This window comes from Prorops nasuta, unplaced genomic scaffold (genome assembly GCF_024137725.1).
Source record: "Prorops nasuta isolate Cenicafe-Biocafe unplaced genomic scaffold, Cenicafe_Pnas_1.2 PNAS00014, whole genome shotgun sequence".
Lineage (NCBI taxonomy): Eukaryota > Metazoa > Arthropoda > Insecta > Hymenoptera > Bethylidae > Prorops > Prorops nasuta.
The window spans coordinates 5,026,629-5,053,198 of record NW_027116811.1 but is presented as its reverse complement, the minus strand read 5'-3'; the positions used below and the strand labels follow the sequence as shown (position 1 = coordinate 5,053,198).

General features: G+C 32.4%; 2 protein-coding genes across 15 annotated transcripts; both read left to right on the top strand.

The window, feature by feature from the left end:
* The first annotated feature begins 9,283 nt into the window (after positions 1-9,283).
* Positions 9,284-18,110, top strand: LOC136778308 (uncharacterized). 14 transcript variants are annotated; one of them, XR_010823393.1, is made up of 10 exons: positions 9,284-9,754; positions 9,831-10,288; positions 10,377-11,150; positions 11,232-11,468; positions 11,541-11,677; positions 11,746-12,229; positions 12,303-12,667; positions 12,743-14,063; positions 14,819-14,908; positions 14,975-14,989. XR_010823393.1 is itself a non-coding variant. In XM_066735042.1 (8 exons), the coding sequence occupies exons 2-6, from the start codon at positions 14,285-14,287 to the stop codon at positions 16,630-16,632; spliced, it is 717 nt and encodes a 238-aa protein (XP_066591139.1). In that variant the 5' UTR covers positions 14,026-14,166; positions 14,275-14,284; the 3' UTR covers positions 16,633-16,704; positions 17,294-17,401; positions 17,479-18,110. The 14 variants fall into 14 exon arrangements, 13 of the variants coding, with proteins under 13 accessions (XP_066591130.1, XP_066591134.1, XP_066591132.1 ...); XM_066735042.1 differs by lacking the exons at positions 9,284-9,754; positions 9,831-10,288; positions 10,377-11,150; ... (2 more) ...; positions 11,746-12,229; positions 12,303-12,667 and adding exons at positions 14,275-14,419; positions 15,330-15,492; positions 16,589-16,704; positions 17,294-17,401; positions 17,479-18,110 and having other exon boundaries at positions 14,026-14,166; positions 14,975-15,259; XM_066735041.1 differs by lacking the exons at positions 9,284-9,754; positions 9,831-10,288; positions 10,377-11,150; ... (2 more) ...; positions 11,746-12,229; positions 12,303-12,667 and adding exons at positions 14,275-14,419; positions 15,330-15,492; positions 16,589-16,704; positions 17,216-17,401; positions 17,479-18,110 and having other exon boundaries at positions 14,026-14,166; positions 14,975-15,259.
* A 2,016-nt stretch (positions 18,111-20,126) lies between these two features.
* LOC136778569 (DNA repair protein RAD50.L-like) lies at positions 20,127-26,498 on the top strand. The gene is made up of 4 exons (XM_066735525.1): positions 20,127-20,356; positions 21,492-22,009; positions 22,110-22,256; positions 22,331-26,498. Exons 2-4 carry the CDS (start codon positions 21,779-21,781, stop codon positions 26,192-26,194), a joined length of 4,242 nt encoding a protein of 1,413 aa, XP_066591622.1. The 5' UTR covers positions 20,127-20,356; positions 21,492-21,778; the 3' UTR covers positions 26,195-26,498.
* The last annotated feature ends 72 nt before the right edge of the window (positions 26,499-26,570 follow it).

Below are 26,570 nucleotides of genomic sequence, written 5' to 3'. Positions count from 1 at the left end.
CACAGAATAGAGTTAACTAAGATTTTAGTATATATAGTTTTTTTAGAAATTTTAATCAATGACACTATAATATTAGTCACTTTGTCAATATTTAATTGTTTTCTGCATGCAATATTAGTGTTTGTACTTTAAAAAAATTCATTATGATTACTAAATTTTTAAAAACAGATGCAAAAGATGGATACAAATTGTTGGCAATGAAGACCTAATTTGCTTACCCATCAGTTTCCTTTCAAGAAGCCGCTTTGTTTGCAGCTGTCACTTTAATGTTACTGATTATAAATGTACGCAAGCTGGAAAACGACTTGTGAGCACAGCATATCCGATTGTACACGGGGCACAATCTTTAAGTGACGAACAAGTAGCAGAGTTCATAACAATTAATTCAAATGTTGTTAATGAAGGTAACTAGATAATTTTGAAAACGTTAATAATGTAAACTCATTAGGGTAAACAAGAAGTATGATAGTCGCGAATGTAACATTAATATTCAATTGGTTTACTGACGTAATTAAATCTGCTGAATCATACAATTTTTTTATCGCTTTGTACATCAAATGTTAAATAAATTTATCGTAATAGCTCATTTCGGATGAACAGAAAATTAAATTGACTGTACAAACTTATGTCAAATAACTGAACGCGAACATTAATAATACAATTTTGTCCTGTCTTTGCCTTCTCTTAATCTTTACGTTATTTCTATTTAACTATTTCAAGTAAACAATTTCTTTGCGCATTCTTAAAGCTGCTGAGATACCACTTGTAAATACACCTGTAAATACTGACGAAGCTCCTTTGTGTGCAAGTCGAATTTTGCATAATGAACCTTCCACATCATTCATAAATTATAATTTGAATGACAATCACGAGCCGGTTATTACATATCCTGAGGTAATTAACAAATGGTTTTTTATATCACTGTGTACCTTTGCATCGGAGGTATACATGCATGCGTATTATATTTTTATTTATTCTCATACACATACAGCACTTACAAACTAATCGTTTTTAACGCTTCATTTTTCCAAGGGATGTAGTCTTTTAAAACAAAATACTGAAAACTACAAATTACTTTTTATAATAAAGAAAAATCAACATTACAAATTCTAAAGGTACAAATATTCTATAGACACGGCTGAAAGAGCCGTGGCTTTTCTCGACAATATAATTTGGAAAAACATACATTAAGCCATCTTAAAACCTAGCAATTATTAAAATTAAAATTTTAAATCGACGCTTATTATCTTTCTTTTACAATGCGTTGGTTTCAAAATAGTCCTAACGTCATTTTCTTCAGTATCAGCCAAAATTCCTGTCATAAAACACTCCGAATTGCTTAATCTATCTTTACTTTCTTGTTCGCTGTTTGTACACTCCATAAAAATCGCCCAAAGTCCAATCTGTATAGATTAACCGACCTGTTAGCTTATAACCATCCTGGTGACTTGCTATAAGCCCCTGCCAAACAAAGCCACTCGCCCGATTTCAGTTTGTCTATTGAAAAAAAATTTCGCGTAATTTTTATACAAATTTTCAAAATTTGTTCTCCAAATCCCCGATTAACCTGTCCTGATCACTTATATAATAGTAATTGTTTCCTTGTCAGCACACGACACTCGCTTCCGTCACTCTTACAATCTTTCCTTCTTGGCGCTTTCTAAATTAATCTCCACGTTAGCGCTCATAGTCGAATGATTCATAAATTATGGTGCCAAATTTCGACCTTAACGCGAGAGGCTTCTATAGTAACTGTCATGTGATACATAGTAAAGATATCATTTAGTCATGTGGATGCTGTATGGGTTTTCACTAATATGTAAATATGAACGCAGGCGTTAATTTTTAATCTTATATAATAAAAAGGAAGTGATACTTCATAATATAATCTCCATTTATTTCAATAATGCAAATGCGTCACATACTATTAATTTTAACTCGACCTTCTCGAGACATATACATTTATGAAATTATTAATAACCGTATTCTGCAGAAAGTTGAGAGTAATATGATTGAAAATACGAATACCAAGAGAAAGAGGCGACCTTCAAGTATGTGAATTATATTTCGCTTTATTTGTTTGGTATTATTTAAGAAGAATTCTGCTGTTATTAATAATAATTACTTTCAATTTATATAGATTCAACTGAACGATTGACAATAAAAAAGGTGGCACAAGACGCGGGCATTTCGTTAGATACGCCACCCTCTCCGAAAACTAAAATACTGCTAACGAAATTACGAAATTCGTATAATGATTTTTGTGTAATGCAACAAAAGTATTTTGACAAAATGAAGGAATGCGAAGAATTGAAAAAGAAATTGCAAGACCAACCTTCCTATGGTAATATAAATTCTAAAGCTCTTCGAGAAATAGTGTCAATGAACATTCATAACCAAAATCGAAACATTCATGGACGTCGTTACGGAGAAGGCGAGAAAATGCTAGCTGTTGATATTCAGCGTCGTAGTAATAAGTGCTACACATTTTTAGGTAATACCATGATATTGCCCGATAGAAAGACCATTTCTCGAACAATTAAACGTTTTCCTATAAAACCAGGTAAAAATGATATTTTATACAATGCTATTAAAGAGAATGTAGCTAGGCTAAGTAGTTTAGATAAAGTTTTTGTACTTACAATGGACGAGACATGCTTGAAAAGAAGGTTGATTTACACAGAGGGGATGGCCTCCGTATCCGGCTTTATTAGTGGTAAAAGTGATTTGGTGGATCATGTTCTCGTATTTATGATTCAAAGTATAAATACCCCAAGGAAACAGCCTCTGTCGTATTATTATTCAAAATCGGCTATGAGTGGCGCAGAGCTGGAAACTTTATTGTTAATTACCATAAAAGATTTAATAGATATGGGCTTAACCATTGTTGCTGTTGTATCCGATCAAGGAGGTCCGAACAGAAAGGCCTTAGCTAACCTTGCGCGGAAGACAAACGTTCATCAATCAGGGAATTTCTTTACAATCCCAAATTACGACCATAAAATATATATAATTGCAGATGTTCCACACATTATTAAAACTTTTGTCACATCTTTAAGGGGGAGATATGAAAAATGGTTGAAAGAGCACCCTTCTTCTACTCAGGGTATTAACATTAAATCTCAATATCCTGGCAATACGATACACTGGGGTGGGAAGATTGGGTATTGGTCTGATGTTGTAAAGTTATTTTATACATATTGTCAGGGTAATATGACGAAATTAACAGAAGACCATTTATTTCCTTCCTCAAGGAGTAAGATGAAGGTAAATAAATCTGCTCAGATAGTCAGCAAGTCAATAGCAGAAAGTTTAAGAGAAATGTGGAGTAACGATCCTGAAAACAATTTCACGGCAAAAATTACAGCAGAAATATTTGACGAGATAGACGAAATGTTTGACTCTATTCTTGGTAGTAGTAGTAATGATAAAAAATCTAATTCGACCAGAGCTCCAATTTCTGCGACGTCCGATCATATTCGTAAATGGACAAGCTATAGATTAAAAGCAGAAACTTTAAAATTTTATCATTATGACGGAAGTGCTGTAAATACGCCAACACCTAAAGTCTTGCTAAGCAATTTATTCGTTTTTCATGATTTATGGATAGATTTGCAAAGATTGGGTTTTCAGGAATTGAACCTTCGTTACTTAAATCAAGATCCTTTAGAAAATTTGTTTGGTCTTTTGAAAAGCGAGCAAGGCGACAATAACCATCTTACCGTTGCCCATTTTGAATTTGCGTGGCGAACCGTTTTACTCACAAGATATTCAAATTTAAGAATCGATGGAACTAATTGCGAAGTAGATGGCATGGATCAATTAGTAGGCTGCGATGACTTGTTAGGCAAGCGAGATTTTTTCAATGACCAGTTTGCACAGGATATTCCTGCTGCTGGCGTTGAACATGAAATCCAGGTAGATTATCCGCAATTACATATCGATGAAGATGATTTAGATGATTCTTTGCGAGATATTCTTGGTTTAGATACATCGCAAGAAATAGAAAAGTAAATATAAACTTGTTTTATCAATTTATACAAATTTGTTGAATGTTTAATTACAACAATGTAGTACATTGAATCACAGTATATGCTATAGACACAAGAATTGAAGAATACAATAACTTTCTACATTATTAAGAATTTTTCAGAATTCTGTCATCTACATGATGCTCGAGTTTTTCTAAAAGGATTTAGAGACTATACACGGTGTTACAGCAATGATGCTTAATATTTCAAAGACACATTCTTCAGGCCAAACTGGGACTAAAAGTCCAGTACTCTAATATTCTTAGTAAATAATCAGTATATTGGTTCTGAATATTCTTTTATTCTCTTATTTAGGATTTAGCTCAGATGCTCTTCCGTCATCCTCAAGAATGTGTCTTTAAAATATTATACATCATTGAAGTTACACCATGTTTTAAACCAAAATTTTGAAACCAATACTTTCGAATGTATACAAAATTGTATTTCTTCATTTCTTTAAATACCACAATATTGTTTTTACGAAGTATACTCTGGGAAATGTAATCGGTCATAATATAATTTAAAGGTCCCTAATTAGCTATTACATATCACTTTTCCATGTCTCGTTATGTTATGTAGCAGTTGTAGCATGGAGTCCCGTGGTATAATCCAATGGCAATGAACCGATCGAAATTGTAGCACCCTTATAAACCAGTCATCCAATGCCCAATCAAAAATTTTAATTTTTATAATATTAATTAAACATTTGTAAAAGTAATATCAATAGATTAAGCGTAATTTTAAGGTGAAAATATGCCCAATCACGAGGATAACCGGACGATTATTTATATATTAGTGGTACCTTACAGTTTACATTTTATTATATTATAATGAAGAAGGCTCTGAATTTTCTGCACATTTCAGCTTGGTTTCCGAGAGCGTTGTTAAAATATCTCTGTCACTCTTGTACCCGTGACGCATTGTAAGGCGACCGCGAGACAATTGACCGAAATCCAGGTACGGTTAAAGAAAAAGTTAGAGTGGTGGGCAACGACAAGTTTCTAATGTTTGAATTTGTTTGTTTTGCATAATGTACTATATTTAAAACAACAAATTATAAAAAAATTCAAAAGGGTTACACCTGACCTAGAAGGCTCTATTACTGGTGCTTCTTTTTAGACTGTTTACCCAATATAGACTTACTCCGCTTAAAATTATGTAAATGTAGAGAATAAACGTTGTGACACGCTAACTGCTCATGACGTCTATTAAAGTCGTAGAAAATTTTTAATTATAATTTCCATTAATCGAAGCTTATACATACTTGGAAGTAATGATATATAAGTAATTAATAGTAAAAACATAATTTACTTTTATCGGATACTAAGCCAATTTATATTACAATCAAAAGTTCTCAATGTTGCAGTTATAAAAAACAATACACATATCATCCATGAATGTTTATTAATTAAACCTCAGATAAAGTAGCATCCAAAATTTCCTGTAGAAAGATTTACCATTATAAATAAGTAATGCTCGAAGAGAATGAAGAAATTAATAAATTATATTCCTTTTGGTCCTATTCCTGCGGAACAACTTTTTTCTCTCTATGAAAACTATTCATAACAATTAGTTGAAGCTGAAATATTTGCACGTCAATGTATTTTTAGTATTATGTGAATTAGATAAGAAAGTTTGGTACAGACCTTCGCTATGTACGTGCTCTTTTAAAACATTTACAATTAAGAATGTAATGTTATAAATCGTTAACGCGGTTATATCTATTGCTCCTCTTATCAATATTACTATTTTCATTCTCAATGAGCTTCTCAGCAAACTGTATTTCCACAACAATTTGAAGCATGATCATTTGTTTGTCCGTTAAAAGGAAGGCTTATCCTCATTATTTATTGTCTAAAAATTTCTAGCAGTGTCGATGATCCAACAGTTAATATCACATATGACGAAGGCCCCAGTAGCAGAAGGTTTGAGAACAATGTTCTACCACTTACTGTATACGACTATCAACTATTACACGATATTAAAGCACAAATTATGAGGTACTTTCAAAAGAAAGCATGTCCTGCTTGTAAGGCTTGTTTATTACGTGGCAATAAGTTGAATGATATTATAGAAGCTGGAATAATTATAATAAACCGAAGAATTTCATTACATGACATATTTGTCTATTTGCGTTTGAAAACATTCATTCTTGAAGAATTTTCTTTTGACGAATGGTTCATCTGTAAGAACCATGAAATATTATTGAAAGAACAATTATTACATAAATTATGTGTAATTTTGATACAAAAGGAATGTAATAAACGTAATAGAAAATTAAAACATGACGAAGAAGCGTCAGCAGCTTCTAGAAAAGTATGCCAACAGATGGGTAAAGCGAAAAATTAATGTTTTGAAAAACTTGTCTCGCCCTTGATTTTACAAACACATGAACTGTGGGATTATTATTGTACATAAATGACTTGGATTAGTATTTAACTGTCTTTTCCGAGAAAAACATTAATTAATTGCAATGGTTTGCAAGACTGTCTTCTTCTATTCTTTTAGTCCATTATGGTACTTTATTTTTGAATCGAAAACCAATGTTATCAGAAGATACTGCAATATACTAATAATATTAGACGCTCCGAATTGCTTTTATGCTTTTCTCAATTTCTTCTTTCGACGTTTTGCAAAAAAGGTAATAAATTTAATATATATATATATATATATATATATATATATATATATGTCGAAGAACAGACCCTACCCCGATTCACTATTTTTACATCCGAACCATTCTGCTAAGTTTCGAACCGTTCGCATGCCAGAACGATAGTAACTGTAAGTCAACCCTTCTGTCTACAGTTCATTTATGTTTCGTATTTCTCCTTTGTTAACATCCTATTTCTTTATGAATTGTCAAGCCTAGGCCTCATTGCTTTATTCAAAATTCCGCTGTTCCTTTGAAACGTTTATCTATCTTTAAAGTCATTCCGACACATTAATAAACCTTTTATTTGTTTTCAATCTATCTTAATAGAAATTTCTTTAAATACTCAGTTCACATTTTCGGTGAATGCCCTTCCAATTTCTCAATAAAAATTTGTTTCTTCGGAAATTCCTCCTGAAATGCATTGATTACTGATTGCTGTGTATAATGTGAAAAAGCTAACTCTTCGATATTTCGAAACGATTGAGTAGCGTGTCTGAATGAAATATTCCACCTCCACAGTTGCTCCGATCCAGTAATATGCGGGGTTAGGCCTCATAGCGTTGACTCATCGCGCTATGGTACCTACTCTTCGTATCTGGAGGTACCGGAGGCTAAATGGTTCACAATCCATCGGGAAATGGATTTTGGGCCATGGAATATACGAATGGGATTCACTTTTCATTAGCCACCCTTGTGACCAGAGATTCGTAAATCGGATCATGAATATCGCCAAAATATCCATGCATTCGTTTCTGGTTCAACAGGTGCGGGCAATAAATGACAGTGAATATGAATGAATCTTACAAGTGTGATACTTATGAATGATAGCATTTTTTATTGCAATGAATGGCATAGGTTATCAAGCAACTTGAGCAATAGCATTATAGGAGTGTTTTCCCATTAAATAAATAATGCATAACATTCACCACGCTTTACCTAATCCAATAATTATCACCACGCAATAGTTGCCTAAATCTCGCGCTTGAATAAGATAAATCTCTAATTCCCCTCCTTATTATCGTTAATTTTTTTTTATTCATTTCGTAGACATAACGACCATCTTTTACGTACCTCAAGTATAAAGAGTTAACGTTCCATCAACCCCGGTGAAACGTGTGAAGACATGAAAATGTATCAACTAATAAATCTTCTTATTTCATTTAAAACTCCATGGATAATGGATACCTTGGAATAATTATGGAAGGAGGAATGGCTCGTAGTTGTAGCATCGTCAAGGAGTCAACCACGTTCAATCGCTATTGTAAGCAAATAGCATGGGTTTTTTAGTTGGTAGGCACTGTTTAAAAATAGTGAGTCCAACACTACCCTGAGGTGGAACACCCGTCGGGCTGGTTCGTAAGTTGCCTAACCTAGAACTAACTTGAGGGGTGTTATATCCATCCCAGGGTGTCCTAGGAGGATTTTTCCCATGTAAAAAAAAAAAAAAAAAAAAAAACAAAGGAGAGAGTAATAAGGTGCCATTACACGGCGTGTGGGGTGTGGAGTATCGCGCGGTGTGAATATTGCCATGCCATACCTATCACACGGCGCGGCGATTTAAATATACATTTTTTATTATTAAAAGTAACAACAATAAGGAAAAAATGCTGTAAGTTCGTGACAACCTTAACGTCCTTTTTTTAAACAATGAAGGGAACTTGCATAAGAAAAGTAGGTTTTGTAACATTCTCAAAATTTCGGCACCAATTTCAGGATGACAGAAAATTTATTTCATTTATTTCAACCATACTATCTTCTACACCATTAAATAGTGAAAGCTGCGCGTAATAATATTCATGAGTGATCGTGACACCCTTATTATTTCTTTTTTAATTAATGAGGAAATGCTACCTATCTCGTGTTTACCCTTAAAAGAGCAATATTAAAAATATAAGACAAAAATATTGAAGCCTCATAAAGATCTTCTCGAAGTTTTGCCTTCCTAGGGCATTCACCGGATTGGTATGCATGAAGCATTTCCTCGTTACTACAAGAAAAATTGACACAAACCCTTATAAATATTATAATGTTAATTTTGCAATTTATTGTGTCACAAGAAAATGTATGTTCTAAGCTATCTTAAAAATGCTTTTCAAACTTCCAAAACGGTTAGGTTTCAATTTTACGGTGCAAGTACCCTTTTTCGTTAAAAAAATAGACGTCACGAACTTTTATGATTATTATATCGTTATTTTCATAATTTTATGGGCTATAAACCTGCATGATTTAAAAATGTTATAAAGATTATTTAGTATGTTAAAATAATCGAAAATCGGTGAAAAGTAATTTGACGGTTCGCAAGTGCAGTTGTGCGATTGCTTTTTATAAAAGGCGATCTTGCTCACCCATGAAGCTGGTAATAGTAGACGCTCCATTATCGCTATTAGTGAAATGAGAAAGGATAATACTTCTTGATTCAATTTTTCTTATTAACAACGAACAGGAATGTTAAAGCTATATAAGGAGTATATGCAATTGATGCATTTAGTGTAGCTTGAATATTAGAGATGCAGAAAGGTTCATTCATTCTTTCGTAAGACCGAATCTACTTTATCAAAGAATTAACAGATTTTCGAAATTTATAATAAGTTTTCGATATATTATATAATATTTTGTGGCCGAAGCAATTGGTTCATAAAAATAAATCACTGTTAAGAATCAGATATGGGCTCCTTAAAAATACGAGCGACTGCGAGTGACTATATATGCTTGCGAAAGTGAAGCCAAGATGGAGGGGATAAAGGGATAAATTGCTGGGCCGCCATCTTGAATGTTGATAGATATCATATAACACATAATAGGTCTGTTCTCGTTGCCTACACTTTTTACACTTTGTGCACTTTTTAGGGTGTCAACTTATACAATGGACAAAGACAGAAATACGGAAAGTGTAGAAAGTGTTAAAAGTGTAGGCCAACGAGAACAGACCTAATGACATATATATATTTTAGTTCAAGAATGAATCAAAATGATTTGTGCAGAAGGAACTAAACGTTGGATGGTGGATTAGGAGTAACATATTTGTTAGAAGATATATAGAAAAAATAGCCATAAGCAGCTTTCCAACGTAAGCAAGATCCATTGGACACAGCAATTTATCATTTAGGCATGAAGAAGAAAAATCTTACTCGGGGTCTTTTTAGGAATTAGAGAGTCAAAAGAATGACAGAATTCTTTGCTAACAATTTTGCTAAGAACCACTGGAGACAAACAGCTTTAAAGAATAACGTTGCTTTGCTTGGGAAGCAAAGATTTGAGTATGCAGAAACATTTTCCTTATTAGCAGGGGCATTGACAAATGCCATTGAAGTTGTGTGAATAAGTTAAATAACCTACAAGTTGCAATGGTGCTGATGAGGCTTTACAAGGATAATATAGCATCTTTAAATTTAAGAAAAGTGTTGTACGAGGGAATACTAGGATGTGAGAAAGAAAGAGAAAATCAGGATATGCCAAGGCCCATACAGATCTGCCCTGCATAGTACGGTGCTTTGGATTTTAAAAAATCATTCTGTTTCTCTGAATACACTGTTTTTAACCAACATTGGTATGATGTATCTACAATACAACGATGAATCTAAAAAGCCTTATGACAGAATAGGTAAGCAACGGTGTATCTCTTAAATCACTTTCCTAAAATTTTTTTTATATTATATCTTGACTAATATTTTGTTTTCACATTGATTCAGCAAATCCAAACGTTTTCAAATTTTATGTATCTTTACATATGCACTCAGTGCTACTCAGATAATAAATTAACCTCAACAACACAAGATAAAAGGGAGGGTCATTCTGTAGTAATTTTTAACTTTACTTATGGTATTGAAAACAGAAGCTTAGGCCAGATAAATAGTGAATGTTGGAAGGTAGTATTATGCCACTGGTGCAACAATTATACTTTACCACTGCACATACCCTCTTCAAAGCTGGTTATCCTGCTCTAGCATTTGAATTCTTATCAAAATTGCCTAATAAAGTAATGGATGCTAATAGAGAGGACAGTTTGAATTTGTATCTTTCCTACTTAATGCTGCTGTTATAATGTGTTACTCTTATATTATTAATCTATTTTAATATTCAATAACAGGCATTCTTAATGTCCCCAGTAAGATCAAGGTACAGGGTTCTCAAATTAATACTGGAATAATAGATTAGGATATAAGCATTACAGAAACTACTGTCGAAGGAAGTCATAATAATGTTAACAAGATCCTCACTCACAAAACTTATGTCAATCTGTTATTTTTATAAGCATTATTCTGCATTCTATGTAGATTCATGGCAATGAATAGATTGGAGCACACTTGCTATTGAGTGTGGTAAAAAGAAAGAAGATAAGCTAGTATTAAACTAGGACGATGATCCAGTTAATAGTGAAGATCCCGATCTTGGAAGTCCTCCTTTAACAATGAAGATGGATAGAGGAGAAATTGGTGGAAGCATTAAATATATTGGAGATGAAGGTATTTTTGTATTTTTTTCGTTAAGTTAATTAACAAGCAGGTATATTATTCTAATCAATTATTCTTATATTCTTATTTTAGGAGAAGCTAAAGAAGGTAATAGGACAACTGGATATCATGACACAACAGCTGTAATTTATAGCCTGTTTAAAAAATCTCATGGAAGAATTGTCAACATTATCAACTGGATTTGAGGTTGACAGCGAACAGTTCAGATATCAACTATACATGGCTTGAACAAGCAGATGATGTTTTGAGGCAGCTTTGCAACAACAGCACAAGCACTGATAACGATGCTAACAATGTCTCACAATGCAGGTCTTATATCATTTTATTATGTTCTCCACTAACTTTCTATAAAAGCACATAATACTTTATTTTACTTTTTAGACGATGAAGCAATGACTAATGATGAACCTACTTATAGGCCTAGAGAACAACCAAATTTACATGAAATTCTTGCAGCAGAAAAATTAGATTTCGAAGCAAAAGTTCAAAGAACGGCGAAATGAAAAAGTGGATAAAAGGTAACTAAATAGCCTTTTAATAAATAGAAAAAATTTAAACCATTAATCATATTCGATTTATTCCATAGCTTAACGAAACGTCATTAAGAACTTTATTGTCATATTACTCGTTACACGAAGCATTCGGTGGTGGTTCAGCTTCTGTAAGAATGGAATAAGTACTTTTATTTTAAGAATTGCAACAGGAAAAGACTCAGCAACAATTGCTTAGCTCCCTACAACGCTACCTCTATTTAGCGCCAGTGTGGCTTACAATAAAACTATGGTCACTGACCCAGTGAGACATTTGCAAGTAAGATATTTGTTTACAAATCAATTAGTATCCTTTTATTGATTTTTTCATACTTCCTTTATCCATTATTATTTCCGGTTTCTGGCGCATAATATGTTACAAACACTGGTTGAACTACGAAATGCACCTATGCCCAATCGAAATACACATTATTCTGAAATATTCACAATGAGAGATCTTACGGTTGCACTAAGTGCATGTATCTATCAATCACTTAGTGACTCTGGTACAATTGTGATAAAGAACCATGAAACGGACAGGTCAGTATTCCAATTTAGCTGATAAAGTTAATTTGAGGATTGTTAATAATTTATCTCTTCTGTTAAACATAAGAGCAATCTACCAGCATTTGTAAACGTTAAAACCTTTATGGGAGGTCGTTTAATAGTATCGTATAGATACCACAGACGATATTTAACAGACGACGGTGTTTATATTAACACTTCACCTGAAAAATGGTCAAGTATCACGAGTTTACGTGCATTTCTAGCAAGAGAAAAAGATGAAGATACACCAAATCTAAATATATTTCTTTGTGATTCATTCTTCGCTACATATATGAGCCTGTTTATGCTTTGGCTAGCTGCGACACTCATACTTTACAGATTAGTTGGACAGCATTTTGGCAATAGCACTTGATCTTGCCTATATGGCAGTGACATAAAACATTGATTCGAGTGGCAAGTACAAATAATCAGGTCAATACTTTATCATTTTCCTCTTTTAATTCTTTTATCACTATAGTAATATGCCTTTATGGTAAAACTTTTCAGACTGCTGTAACTGTAATCAATAATTATTCTGCTACCACAGAAATGATTCTACCACTGATACTACTGCTACTGGAACTATGGCAGTCAAACATCATATCGCTTTAATAATGCAATACAAATAGATGAAGGTTCGTTTGGAGTACTTTGTGGCTTTAACTATGGGACTGGAAATAAAATTTTGTTGGAAGATAGTATTACACCAATGGAATTAGAATTATTATTGAATACTGGAACATTCGATTGGGTTATTTTGCATATAAGAACAGCTACTGAATATATTTATAATTGTATAAACAAAACTTTATTATAATATTTACATGTGAAAAAAAAGTAATTCTTAATTATAATATTTATATGAAGAACAAAAAATAAATTCTTTGTAACAGTCATGTTTAAATAAAAATATTATTTACTGGAACAATTGTAATAAATCTGGAAAATAGAAAATGTCATGTTATTAAAAGGCTAAATTTTATATACTATAAATATATGTCAATTTATAGTCACAAAATAAAGATACAGCTATACTATATATATCTAATTGTTAATTGTTATGTAGATTGAAGTTCCTTTTACATATCTATTTATTCTTTTTCCCTTCCAGACTATTGTCGTCCTTTCTCTGCCTCCTACCTCTTCTCAAAATTGAAAGAAATAACATTAAAATGTTAAATTTATTAAACTAAATATTATCAAACGTTAAAAATATTACCAGCTTTTGATGCTTTAGCTACTACATTTTCTTTTTCGAATTTTTCTTCTTCAGAACCAATCTGGAATTCTGAAACCAAAGTAATCTGTTAAATTTCCTCTTGTACCTATATTTATATAATTTTATATTATCTTATTTCTTCATTTTGTCTTCGTTTATGGCAGTTCATGGGATTTTGCAATCCACAAGACAACATATATATATGTCATTTATGTGCTATATCTATCAACATTCTCAAGCACTGCTACCAACTTAAATACAGTATTTTCTTCGAATTTAACTTTCTTCGGTTGGCTAAGAATTGCCTTCGGTACAAATAATTCGAGCCTTCGAGGCCTGAGTGTCCAGCCCCTGGTGTGGTGTAGCCGCTGTGGCAGTGGCGCCAGTGTCTTCACGCCTCGCGCAATTTCCAACTGTTTCCAACTAGTGTATCCATTATCTAATTATCCAAAATCAAATACGGCCAATACGGGTTTAGTCAGTTGAAGTCAGTTCAGTGGGTTTCAGAGTTTCAGTACTTTAGTTCAGTCACTTTTCAGTCTTTTCAGACAGTTCCAGCCGTTTCAGTCAGAGGAAATCAGTGAACAGTGAGTGAGCGCAGTGAGTGCTGTGAGTGTTCAGCTTGGTTCAGCTGACTTCAGCCCCTGATTCGCATCAATTCGCATTTCCCGTAATTCGCGTTTACATGGTCGCAATTTATTGTAAAGCTCTTGTGTGTTTAACTTCTTTTTTTAATTTGAAGTTTTTTGTCATATTTTGCTATAGAGTCATAAGTGTACATATTTATTGCTTGAAAAAGTTAAATTTATATTATTTTTAGATATCCAAAAATGATGAATGTTTACGATGATATTAATAAACACACACAGATAGCTCAATTAAATGATAAATCACCTAAATTTCATAAGAAAAAAAACGAAAAAACAAAACAGCAAAGCATTCCAAAAGCACGTGGAGTTTTCTATGTAAGATAATCTTGACAATATTTAGATTTCACTAAGACGTTTGAAAATGAATTAAGTATAATTAGAAAGGAAACATTAGCTATGTTTTCTGAGAGATTTATAAATTCAAAGTTATATGTGTATCTTATACTGACTCCAAACTATAACAAATAGCAAGTAATTGGGGATTCAACTCAGAAGATTTTGAATAATACATAATTACAGATGAATTATTCAAGTTCAAGTTAATAATATTTCAGACAGTTTCTAAATTTAAATTAATGTTTTCAATACTTTGCCTAAAAATGATTTATTGTTCAGATATTTGACCAATCGGATACTTTTTTTTCTTTGTACAATTTTATTATATAATTTTGTTGTCTTATTTATGTATTTCTTTAGTATTTTCTTTATTTTTAGGCCTATGATGAGAATGACCAGGGCAATGATTTATCAGATATCAATAAACCTATATTTGACCCTCGTATAATAGCAAATTCTTTAAAAAATGTGATTTTTTTTATTATTTTAATCAGTGTAGTATTAATGGATGGAATAAATAAATTTTGGTTTTAGGCAATCGGTACAATTGCAGGATCTGACGATAATTTTTATGATTATGTCAGGTCTAGACAGTTAGATAAATCAAAGTATGACAGTGTTGAAAAAAGTAAGGAATGCAAAAGTAGGGTAAATGATTTTAAAACTGATACAATTTCAAATCCTGATGGGAACAATAGTTTACAAGCTGTAAGTGACGTTTTAAGAAGATGTAAATTACACAAAAATTGTGCTATACAGAGCCTTTTGAAGCATAACATAATATCAATTAATGACTTGGAAATACCTGATGAAAGCAGTGTAAGGTTATTTATACGATATTTACTTTTTTCTTTCATATTATAATATAGCTTTTATTTATACCCTTTAGAGCCAATATACAGTAAATTCTTATTACTCAGACATTTCTAGAAATAATTTGAATTTAGTGGAGCATCCAGAAGATCCAGATATATTGATTAATGAAATCCTTGCATATGGAGGCATTGATCAGACGAAACATAAGGATCTTGACTTTACTGTTGACTATGTTGGTAAGAAGAAAACTGTTACACCAAAAGAATATTATTCTAGAATTGATGATAACTATTTTACATTTAGAAAGAAGACTACAAAAAATAAATGAGATAAATTATAGATTAGTTTCTTAAAAATTGATCAAAATTATATATATATATATATATATATAGATATATATATAGATATATATATAAATATTTACTAAATCTGAAATGGAAGTACAAAATATTACCCATAGAGCATGTCAAGATGCAATTGTGTCAGATACATAAGAGCCCTTTCAATTCTATTGCTTTTTAAACTTTTATGTGTATAAAGTATCATAAATATTTGTTTTCTAACTAGTACAACAAATTATGTATTAATCAAATTACAGATAAAATATAAGATTGTAATAATCAAACACATTCCTCCGATAACATCTTATTTAAGTGTATTTTGCGCGTAGTTTGGTGCTGCATTACATGGCAGCGCTGTCATAAGTAAATTATAACAACTACTTTCTCAACCTAGCAAGAAATATTTGATGTGTGTGTGATTGGTTAAACAATCAGCCCTTTTTCAAATTTGACAAATCACGTCAATTATTTTTCGCTGCGCTGAGAAAGTGGTTGTTGCCATGGATTTCGAGATTTCGAGCCTTGGCTCCTTATTTACTTCAAGTGACATCATGGACATCACTACTGGCCTCTCGATTCCCGAATCAGGAATCCAGATGGGAATAATTTATTAACCTTTATAGTCTGTGGGCATATTATTTACCTACTTTTTTGTTTAACTATTACAGTCGTTTGATCAATTTCATTGGAATAAACTTTGAAAATGTTGCCACCACCAACGCGCCACTATAAGTAGTGGCTTTCCAGACTATAAAGGTTAAATTGATTCGTTCAAATGAAATTTAACTATGATTCGATAAAAATAAAATGAGTTAACAAGAAAAACTACTAACAGAAGTTCACCCAACTATGATTTGGGTGGGCTGAGTGCATCCAATTATTGCCATCGTTTTCGTCTTATCTATTTAATCATGTTTTGATATTTAATAATGAAACTTTACTGCAATGTTGAGGTTAGCAATAAATCATTATCTGTGACAAATTTTACAAGAAAAACAACACAGAGAGCGGTCTTGCTTGGCTATTGGATGGTAAACAGTAAATAATGATGAAATTTCTATCTAATTCAAACTCAAATGAATAAACAAGGCACCAAATATATACAAGGTAAGCAAGTTTTAATCACAATTAATAATTAATCATTGTTTCTTTATATATTAATTTAATCTCTATTTCTCACAATGATATTCCTTTTATAATTAATTACACTTACTTCAGTATTAATATTTTATCTATGTATATACATATATCTTAGGTGGATGGTAACATAGAGAAAATCTTTACAAAGTTTATAACTGAAGGAAAAGCAACTATAAGATTGACTGTCCCTCCCATGATTTAATTATTTGGTGTAAATGAGTTCAATTTGAAAGTTTCATTCATGTCCTGAAACTGGTGTTATAAAAAAAGACAGATCTAGCAGTTCTAGCCTTGTCAAATTTAAATCCAAAAAAGCTTTTTACAGTTCCAAAAAAACTGAAGTTTCAATAAAGAAAATACTCTATTTTACTGTGTGTGTGTGTGTGTGTATGTGGAAGGTTTCCCAAAAATTACTAAAGAGCTACATGTGATGGAATTAAACAGAAAATCTTTTGATAGACAAATTTTAATATTGCAGAGCTTAACAATATTAAACTTATCAGATAATCTAATTTCATCATTACTAAAGGAGCTGGATAACTTACCATGTTTGCAGGAATTATATTTGGCCCACAATCAGCTTGGAAAAACTATAAAATGAACTTGGCTAGATCAAAGCCCAATTATTAATAGTTTATGCTTATTAGATATAAGCAATAATGTAGTAAGTGTTTATATTGTAAAAAAATATATTCCATTTTGTTATTATTATTATTAATAAGATTTTTCTTTTTTTTATAGCTATCATTTTTGCCAAATCAAATTGGTAAACTTAAAAATCTAACAGATCTCAAAATAAATCAGAATTTTTTTAAATAGTTACTCTTACCACAAAGTATTGGCAATTTATCAAATCTACAATACTTGAATATGTAAAAAAATAGTATATCTCAATTGCCTGTCAATATAAGAAAATTAAGGTTACAATTGTCTGACTTTTCTGAAAACTCATTTTCTAGCTTATACACCTAATTTCAGAGTACAAATTACAATTATACAGATTACTTGAATGTTCTACTAAAGCTGTTTTAAAGGCTGGGTAGTTAGAAGTAATACTTGACATAAATTTGTTGAAGGATGCAAGAAGATCAATATCTATGATTTTTTTAAACTATGGTATAATGACAATACAATACTCTTAATCCTTGTAAGATATTTGGATATAGCTGGATACTGTTTATGTAAAACCGCTATTTTTGAGAATTATATAAAAACATCAGTGACCTTGGTGACCTAACATCCTCGTCTCTAAGGGTCACTGTAATACTTGGGTGTGTTTTTGTTTCTTTTGTAAAAATCTACTATCGTATAAATACTCAAATCCAAGTGCAGGTCAACTTGTATTGTAGATAAATAAAGGTTCTTTAAATGTATTATATCTTCCAATATCCATTCACTACCGCCCGTATAAAGCAGGAAATTTGAATCCTTTACCATTTGGCTAAATTCATGCTGTACTTTACCATGGAAAAGGATATACTACACTATAGCTGAACCACATACGATTCAATCACCCACTGTGTATGTATGTACATTCATACTTTGTATATATACAGTGTGAGGCACTTAAGACGCCCCAGAATATGAATATAAAAAACGCGTATATCTCTTTAAATATAAAAGATACTCCATTTTTGCATAGGACCTTTTCGAAACCTCTTATTACTTACTTTCAGAAAGGTCATATGCGAAAATTGAATATCTTTTTTACTTATACTTAAAGAGATACGCGTCCTTTTGTATCTATGTATGTCTGGGGCGACTTAAGTATCCCATTTTGTATACATATAAGGTATCTTTGGACCTTTTTCTCTCTGTTTGTTATCCTGGGACTTCAATTAAGTTCCACATGTATTAAGACTTTTTGTGAAAAGACTGATTAGGAGGAGAATAAAGGAAGAAAACAATAAAATATTGGAGAGTAGTGGTCATTTATTCTTCCAACTGTACATTTTCCTATACATATGCATATTATTAGTACACATTCTCTCTCTCTCACACTATATTATTTGTGAATGCTTATCTAGCGTATAATCAACAACGACATAACTCATACAGCAGTCATAATCACCATTACTAATCAGTCATCACAAGCGTCTTTGGCGGTCTATCTTCTCAGCCACTCCAAGTTATCATATCTATCGTAATTGTCGTCCATGGCTCAAAACAAAAATTAGTTAATTGTATTGCAACCTTTGCATTCAATAACGGTATAGCGTCAAATAATTCTATTATTCGCATCAGTGAGACATATGCATATGTCCCTCTACCCTAGAAAGGATTAAGCTAACTGTGGGCAAATGGGTAATAGGCCTGGACCCTGGTTTAGGCTGATTTGATTTTGAGCAGCATGAGGAGCTGCCAGCTGGTAACGCTGGTGTTGGTGGCGTCTGTGGCGGTTGGCGAGTGCGAAACGAAGGACTGCGAGTGGCGCTAAATCAGCTAAATGCCGCCCGGCAGGCCCGGAATCCGGGGCTCGGGCCCTGGATCTCCCGAACGGGCCCGAACCTCGCTCGCTCGGGGTGGCTCGGGGACCGGGGCCGCCGGCCGAGTGGATTTCAAAGTGTACAACAGAGGTTTGTATGTACGCACGGTAGCCAACTAGCCACGTAGTGGCGATAAATTGAAGTATAGTGTCGCGAAGCGAAATCCATTTTGATAGGTGCTAATGTTACGTCCTGATGAAGGCTGCCTGCCTGGTTGGATCTTACTTGTCCCTCTGGGTGCGTTCTCATGGGCGTAAACTCACGATTTTGCCCTCTTTAGGTAAAGAGGTTTGTTGATATTTTGTAGGTGCAGGATACCGTCTTTCCCACTATGCGTGATAGGAATCTAAATGGTAGCTGATTGATGAGATTTGTTGAAAGTTTTATGCTGATTTATTGTTTGCTCGTACAATGATTTTTACACTGGTTGGTAATGCGAATATTACTAACTAATAGTAAGTTCAGTAATTGACTTTCGCTGAACTCCGCGGTTCGAAGGCGCTTAACTTATTCTCCGAAGGGTTCTCCAGGGTTTTTAAAGGAGCATCCCTTATCTGAGAGGAAAAGAAGGGGTCTAGCGTCGCTTCTCTGGACCAATCGAATCTTGGTTTTCGGAAAGCGTCGCTCCGTTGTCATGGAAATTTTGGAACTAGGAGTAGGGAGGCTAAGGCCGGTATTCATAGTCGTTACTTATACATATTTAAGTCTGACTTAAAGTATCGATTGTCCTTTTTCACCTAACAGTAATAGAAAAAGATAACCTATGCGTAAGTCGGTCTTAAATATAAGTAACGACTATGAATACCGGCCTAAGAGATATTTTCTGGACTGAGAGTAACCTGCTTACGTCACGGGGAGATTTTTGTAGGATGTTACGTAGTTGGGAAAAGAGAAACTCGCGGAATGCTCGCGGATAACTCATCTGCGCTGCAGATAGGTTTTCCCGATATTTAAGAAGGACAAAAAAAAAGGGTTGTAGTTTTATTGCTTTGTTTGTGACGATTCAGGTAGAAAAAGGATGTTAAAACACTTCCTATATAACGGAGGTTTCCTCTTTATATGTTGAATAATATTCTAAATGAGATCTAAATTCTAGTGGATTCAATGTCTACCAGCCATTATTAATAATTATTGTGAGTATCGTATCGTATGGGCTCATAGGTGGTGCTGTTGCGGCTTAAGCCAGCACGTAACACTAACATGTTGACAGCATCGGTTTTAAGCCGGTGCCCGGTATTCATAGTCGTTGCTTATATTTAAGTCTGACTTAAAGTATCGATTGTTCTTTTTCACCTAACAGTAATAGAAAAAGATAACCTATGCTTAACGGGAATCCGTTTACCGACATTACAGAGCAAAAACTATTTCGCATGCAGCGTCGTTATTTGTAGACGGATTGTAAAGTTATTACAGGTTTTTGGAAATGCCAGTAGCATATGTACTAATTTACGTTAGGAAAATTAACAAAAAATGAAAAAAAAATTTTGTTTAAATAAATATATTAACATTATTGAGAAACAACAATTAAATCGCAAAATCCCCCAACGTACTTTGCTAGATAATGTTCATACGTTTCCAAAAAGTCCACATAAATGCAAATCCGTCAAGAAATGATGACGCTGCATGCGAAATTAATAATGGAAGAAATTCGTGTTCGGGAAGTCGCCAACATGAAATTCTTCCATTATTTATTTCGCATGCAGCATCATCATTTCTTGACGGATTTGCATTTATGTGGACTTTTTGGAAACGTATGAACATTATCTAGTAAAGTACGTTGGGGGATTTTGCGATTTAATTGTTGTTTCTCAATAATGTTAATATATTTATTTAAACAAAAATTTTTGTTCATTTTTTGTTAATTTTCCTAACGTAACTTAGTAGATATGTTTCTGGCATTTCCAAAAACCTGTAATAACTTTACAATCCATCAACAAATAACGACGCTGCATGCGAAATAGTTTTCGCTCTGTAATGTCGGTATACGGATTCCCATTAAATATGTAAGCAACGACTATAGAATACCGGCCTTAGGCCGTGTTCCGTTGTTGACTGTGAGTACTAGTAATCTATAGTTTGCGTGACATAAACTATAGATTTTCAGTACTCACAGTCAATAACGGAACACGGCTTAGTTCCATCTTGCTTGTCTTGTATGTAGTACATATGTCATATACAACATAGGTAGCGCTAAAAACGCTGGTAAGCTGGTATACATACCACAAATACCATAAGCAACAATGAAGTTTGCACAGTTGCACTTTGCAGGAATTGCAGGCCCTGATTCGCATCAGCAGTATTAGCACTTTAGCAGTTCGTTCAAATGGTCCAAGTAAATGACCGGTATGAATCCATTTCCTGCATTCTGCGTCACCATTCATCAACTCTGCCGAATTTAATTATCTCATTTTTTGAAAATTTGGAATAATTGGAGAATAATCAATTTAATAGTTCATTATTATCAGTTTGATAAATCGGTATTATTTAATGCTTATCGAATAATATTGAAATTGATAATTGAAAATCGAATTAATTGTTATTAATTACGAGCAAAAATGTCGCGTATCAAAGCATTATCAATATGTGGGGTTCGTAATTTTAGTGATGACAGTAACAATGTTATATCATTTTCTCATCCCTTAACCCTTATTTTGGGGCCAAATGGTACTGGAAAAACAACAATAATTGAATCATTAAAATTTGCTATTACCGGAGATTTTCCACCAAATTCTGGAAATAATGGACAGTCGTTTTTTCACGACCCTATATTAACTAAAAGTGCTATGGTAAAATGTTTGAATAATTAATTATAATTTTATTCATTTGATTTGTCTTTTGTGAGTTTATATTTATAATAAGAAGTTTACAGTTTTCTTTTGTTTTTAGCTTAAAGCTGTTGTTAAAGTCTTCTTACGTGATTCTGCAGCAAACACATACATGATAACTAGAGTAATGGAAGTCACTAGAAGGACAAGTGTTTCTACAAAGAAGCTTGATGCTCTTATTAGCAGAAAAATGAAAGGTGAAAAAGAGGTATAGAATTTATGTAAAATAAATAAAAGTACTGTTGTATATATAGTTTATTAAATTTAAAATAATTTTTTCAGTATGTTCAAATAGGTGGTCGATTAGAAAATGTAGACTATGAAATTGGATGTTTAATGGGTGTATCAAAAGCAATTATTAATAATGTAATATTTTGTCATCAAGAGGAATTTGATTGGCCATTTACTGATGGTAAAAAATTAAAAGAAAAATTTGATGATATTTTTGATACTTCAAATTATAATAAAGCACTCGAAGATGTCACAAAATTTGCAAAAATGGCAACAGTGTCACTAAAAGAGATAAAAGCATATAAACATAGTTATTCTATTTTAGTTGGTGAAGTTGAAGAAAAAGAAAACTATTTAGCAAAACAAAAAATTAAATTGGAAAAATCTGAAGAGAGAATAGAAGGTATCAATGTCAAACTTGTACCGATAACTGAAGAAATTGAAAGGATTGCTGCAATAGAATTAAAATTAAAAAAACTACTTATTGCTCAAGAAAAGAAAAAGGCAGAATTTGATATATGCAAGCAACAATATGAAGAATTAGCAGAAAGTGTTGAAACAATTTATGAAGAAACAGAAGAAGAGTTACAAAAGAAGTTAGACTCTTCTAATAATACATTTGAAGAGAAAAATAATAGTTTAAGTAAATTGGAAAATGAATATCAAGATATGGTTAAGGAAGAACAAAAAACCTCAGTATTATTGACGAGAAAAAGTGAATCTCTTGGTACACTGAAACAACAAGTGGAAGATGAAAAAAAGAAAATTTCATTGAGAAATAACATTTTAAATGATGTATTACTGGCAAATGATCTTCATACAGTAGATGCAAATGTTTCAGATTTAGAAGTTTCAAGACTTATGCAAACATTGGTAAACGTGCACACAGACATTGAAAATAATGCCACCTCAAATAGAATAAAAATGGATGCTAAAGAAGATGAAGCACAAAAAAACGTTGATTCGTTACGTACAGAAAAATCTAAAATTGAATCTGAAATACATCTGAAAGTTAAAGATGTAAATGATATCAAGAGTGAAACAAAGACCATACAAGCAGAAATTACTAAGGTGAATGAATCTGCCAGCACATTAAACTCAATTGAGTCTGAGGTGGAAAAAGCAAATAAAAATATTGAAAGGCTGAATGAAGCATTTGATGTAGGTGCTGTGAAAGAACGAATTAATGATACAATCAATTTGAAGAACAGTACTGATGCTGAAATTAACGAGTTAGATGAAGAAATGAACAAACTTCATAAATTTAATTCACTGCAAACAGAATTGGAGAAGGAAAATACCACATTAAACGTTAAAAAAACAGCAATACAGGAATTAAAGAGTAAATATGAACAAGAAATTATAGAGTTGCTCCAAGTATCTGAAATTCCTGAAAACAAATTACAAGCCAAAGTAGAAACTGTAAAAAGAGACGTAACCAATCAAATAAAACAACTAGAAAAAGACATTCAGAAACAGCAAAATCTTTTAACTACTTTAAACACCACTATGAAGCATACTGAAATGGAATTACAAAAACTAAATGAAGTATTAGAAAGTGATAAAAATAAGATATCTTTACATTGTGAGTATAAACAGTTTAATGAATTTCTCTTACTTCAATCAAAAAAGACACAAAATTTACGTGATAAGATTGGCATACATTCCTATAAAACTATTGTATACACTGATTACTTGAAACAACTAGAAAAGAAAGAACCCTGTTGTCCATTATGCCGCACCAGTTTAGACAATATCAATTCAATTGAAAACTTAAAAAAAGAACTTAAAAATGAGATAAAACAATCTCAACCTAATAACATAGTCGTACTTCAAGATGAATTAAAAAAGCAACAAGCATTTTACAATAGCATGTTACAACTGAAACCTGTGGTTGAGAAAATATTGGAGGTAGAAGAAACTTCACTTCCAAATTTAAGGCAAAACTTAAATAAAATAGAAGAGGACGTTGAAGAGCAAACATTAATATTAACTTCACTAAAAACAGCTTTGAAAGAGCCTGAAAAAAGATTGAAGGTGTGCAATGAAATATTTACAGATATAATTCGATGGGATCAATATATAAATGAAATACAAAGTATACGTGAATCTACCAGTAGACTCAAAAAGCGTTTAGATGAAGCGGGAGTTAAAAATAATCGGACTATTGAACAAATACAGGACCAGAAAATTATTTTGAAAGATCGTTTAAAAGATTATTGTGAAGAAATTCAGAGCTTACAATTAGAGATCGATGCGCATAATGAAAAAATGCAGCACGCTAGAGAGCATCGTAATAATTTGCACGAGCAACAGTTACGAATTCGGTCAAACTTACAAAAACTTAAACAGTTCAAGGATAAAATTAACGAATTAAATACACGCGAAGTGTCCTTAAATGAATCAATCAAAGAATTGCGTATAAAACTAGCAGCTGTAAGTAAGAAAATGGATGAATCTATCCGTCAGTTGAATGATGAAAAGCGAAAAAATAAGGAAAAGCAAGAAGCTGATAGGAAATTAGTAGAAAAATCTTATAGACAGTTATTTGAATTAAAGAAAATACAGAAGGAGATAAAAGAGTTGGGAAAACAGAATTTTGCCGACACGTTGCTCAATACTGAGCAGCAAATTAATCAGTACCGACAAAGAATAAACCAACTTACACAAACAAAAATGATCAAGCAAAAAGAAATGGATGAAATCAAAGAAGACTTGTCTGCACAGGGTGTGACCAAGCGGCTGTTACTAGATAATATAAGAATGTATCAATATCGTTCAAAAGCGAAAAAATTGAAACAGGAATATAGTGCATTAAAAGAAGAGCAAAAATCACTACCTCAAATGGATATAAATAAAACAATGAAAGAAAAGAAATTTGAAGAGGACAAGTTGTCTCGTGAAAAAAATATACTGCAAGGAACTTGTGAAGAACTTAAAATATCTATCAGGAATTATACAAGTGAGCTGATGAAGGAGAAGTATAAGACAGCAAGAGCCGAATATAAAAAGAAATGTATTCAACTTGCTGTAACGGAAGAAGCTATAGATAATGCTAAACTTTTTGGCGTCGCTTTGGATAGCGCAATGGTGGCCTTCCACGAGGAGCGTATGAACACATTAAATGTAATAATTAGAAGGCTCTGGGAGATTATATATATAGGGAACGATACAAACTACATAGAAATTCGAGCTGAACCAACTAAAAATCACGGAGAAGCCAGAAGGCAGTATAATTATAAAATTTTACAAATTAAGAATGGACAAGAAATTGAAATGAAAAATCGGTGCAGCGCTGGACAAAAGGTGCTAGCTTCGATAATTATAAGATTAGCGATTGCTGAAACGTTTTGTAAACACTGTGGCATTTTGACACTCGATGAGCCCACCACGAATTTGGACGATATTAATGCTTCTAATTTAGCAAATGCATTGGCTAAAATTGTTGCTACTCGTTCCCAGCATCAAAAACATTTTCAGTTAGTAATAATTAGCCACGATGAAAAGTTTCTTCGTAAACTTGCTCATCTAAATAGTAGCATGAAGTATTGCGAATTGTATCGTAAAAATAATGGTCGTACGGGTGTAAGATCGTGGAATGTACAACAACAAGAACCTTGTCCGATAGATGTAGAGAAATATGACGCATCTAGCGATGAAGAAGACTTGGAACCGCACACTTCTCTAACTATCAAACCACCAGATTCTCAAAATACTACATCGCCAGATTTTGAAGCTGCTGCATCGCAACATTGTCAACTTACCAAAACGCGTGGAAAACGAAATGACTGTAAAGCAAATAATCCTCTAAGAAGTAAGTCAGTTCAACAAATAGAACGAAGAAAACGAAGTTCAGATGATGACCTTGAAATCGTTGAAGACTTTGCCACACTAAGAAAAAGAAAAAGATTGTAAATATTTAAATTACGCTTAGTAGTTTAAACTTAAGGCTCTCTAATATTGAATAAGTTTTTTATTTTACGCGTATAGTTTTTCATGTTATAATTAATTTATATATTAAAAGTTGTGTTATTAAAAAAAAAATATAGCATAAGGTTATTGATGTATACAACATCAAGTATATAAAGTTAAAAAATAAAACAAACATAATTTTCTATAAAAAAATGTTTTATTTCCTGGAAATAATTTGATGAGTATCATGTGTCTATTGTACCTGTTAACGTTTATGATTAAGTTAAATATAAATATTTTCTATCAATCATGTGTTATAATTAAATTGATATTAATCGTCGAGACTGATTCATTTTGTATTTTATTTATTATGATAAAA

What these genes read in the sequence shown, in the direction of transcription:
- LOC136778308 (XM_066735033.1), top strand. Translation starts at nt 14,285, where the DNA reads ATGATGAATGTTTACGATGATATTAATAAACACACACAGATAGCTCAA. An exon ending in AAGCACGTGGAGTTTTCTAT is followed by an intron (nt 14,420 to 14,818) that starts GTAAGATAATCT and finishes CTTTATTTTTAG; the next exon opens with GCCTATGATGAGAATGACCA. An exon ending in TAGCAAATTCTTTAAAAAAT is followed by an intron (nt 14,909 to 14,974) that starts GTGATTTTTTTT and finishes TTTTGGTTTTAG; the next exon opens with GCAATCGGTACAATTGCAGG.
- LOC136778569 (XM_066735525.1), top strand. Translation starts at nt 21,779, where the DNA reads ATGTCGCGTATCAAAGCATTATCAATATGTGGGGTTCGTAATTTTAGT. An exon ending in TATTAACTAAAAGTGCTATG is followed by an intron (nt 22,010 to 22,109) that starts GTAAAATGTTTG and finishes TTTTGTTTTTAG; the next exon opens with CTTAAAGCTGTTGTTAAAGT. An exon ending in AAATGAAAGGTGAAAAAGAG is followed by an intron (nt 22,257 to 22,330) that starts GTATAGAATTTA and finishes TAATTTTTTCAG; the next exon opens with TATGTTCAAATAGGTGGTCG.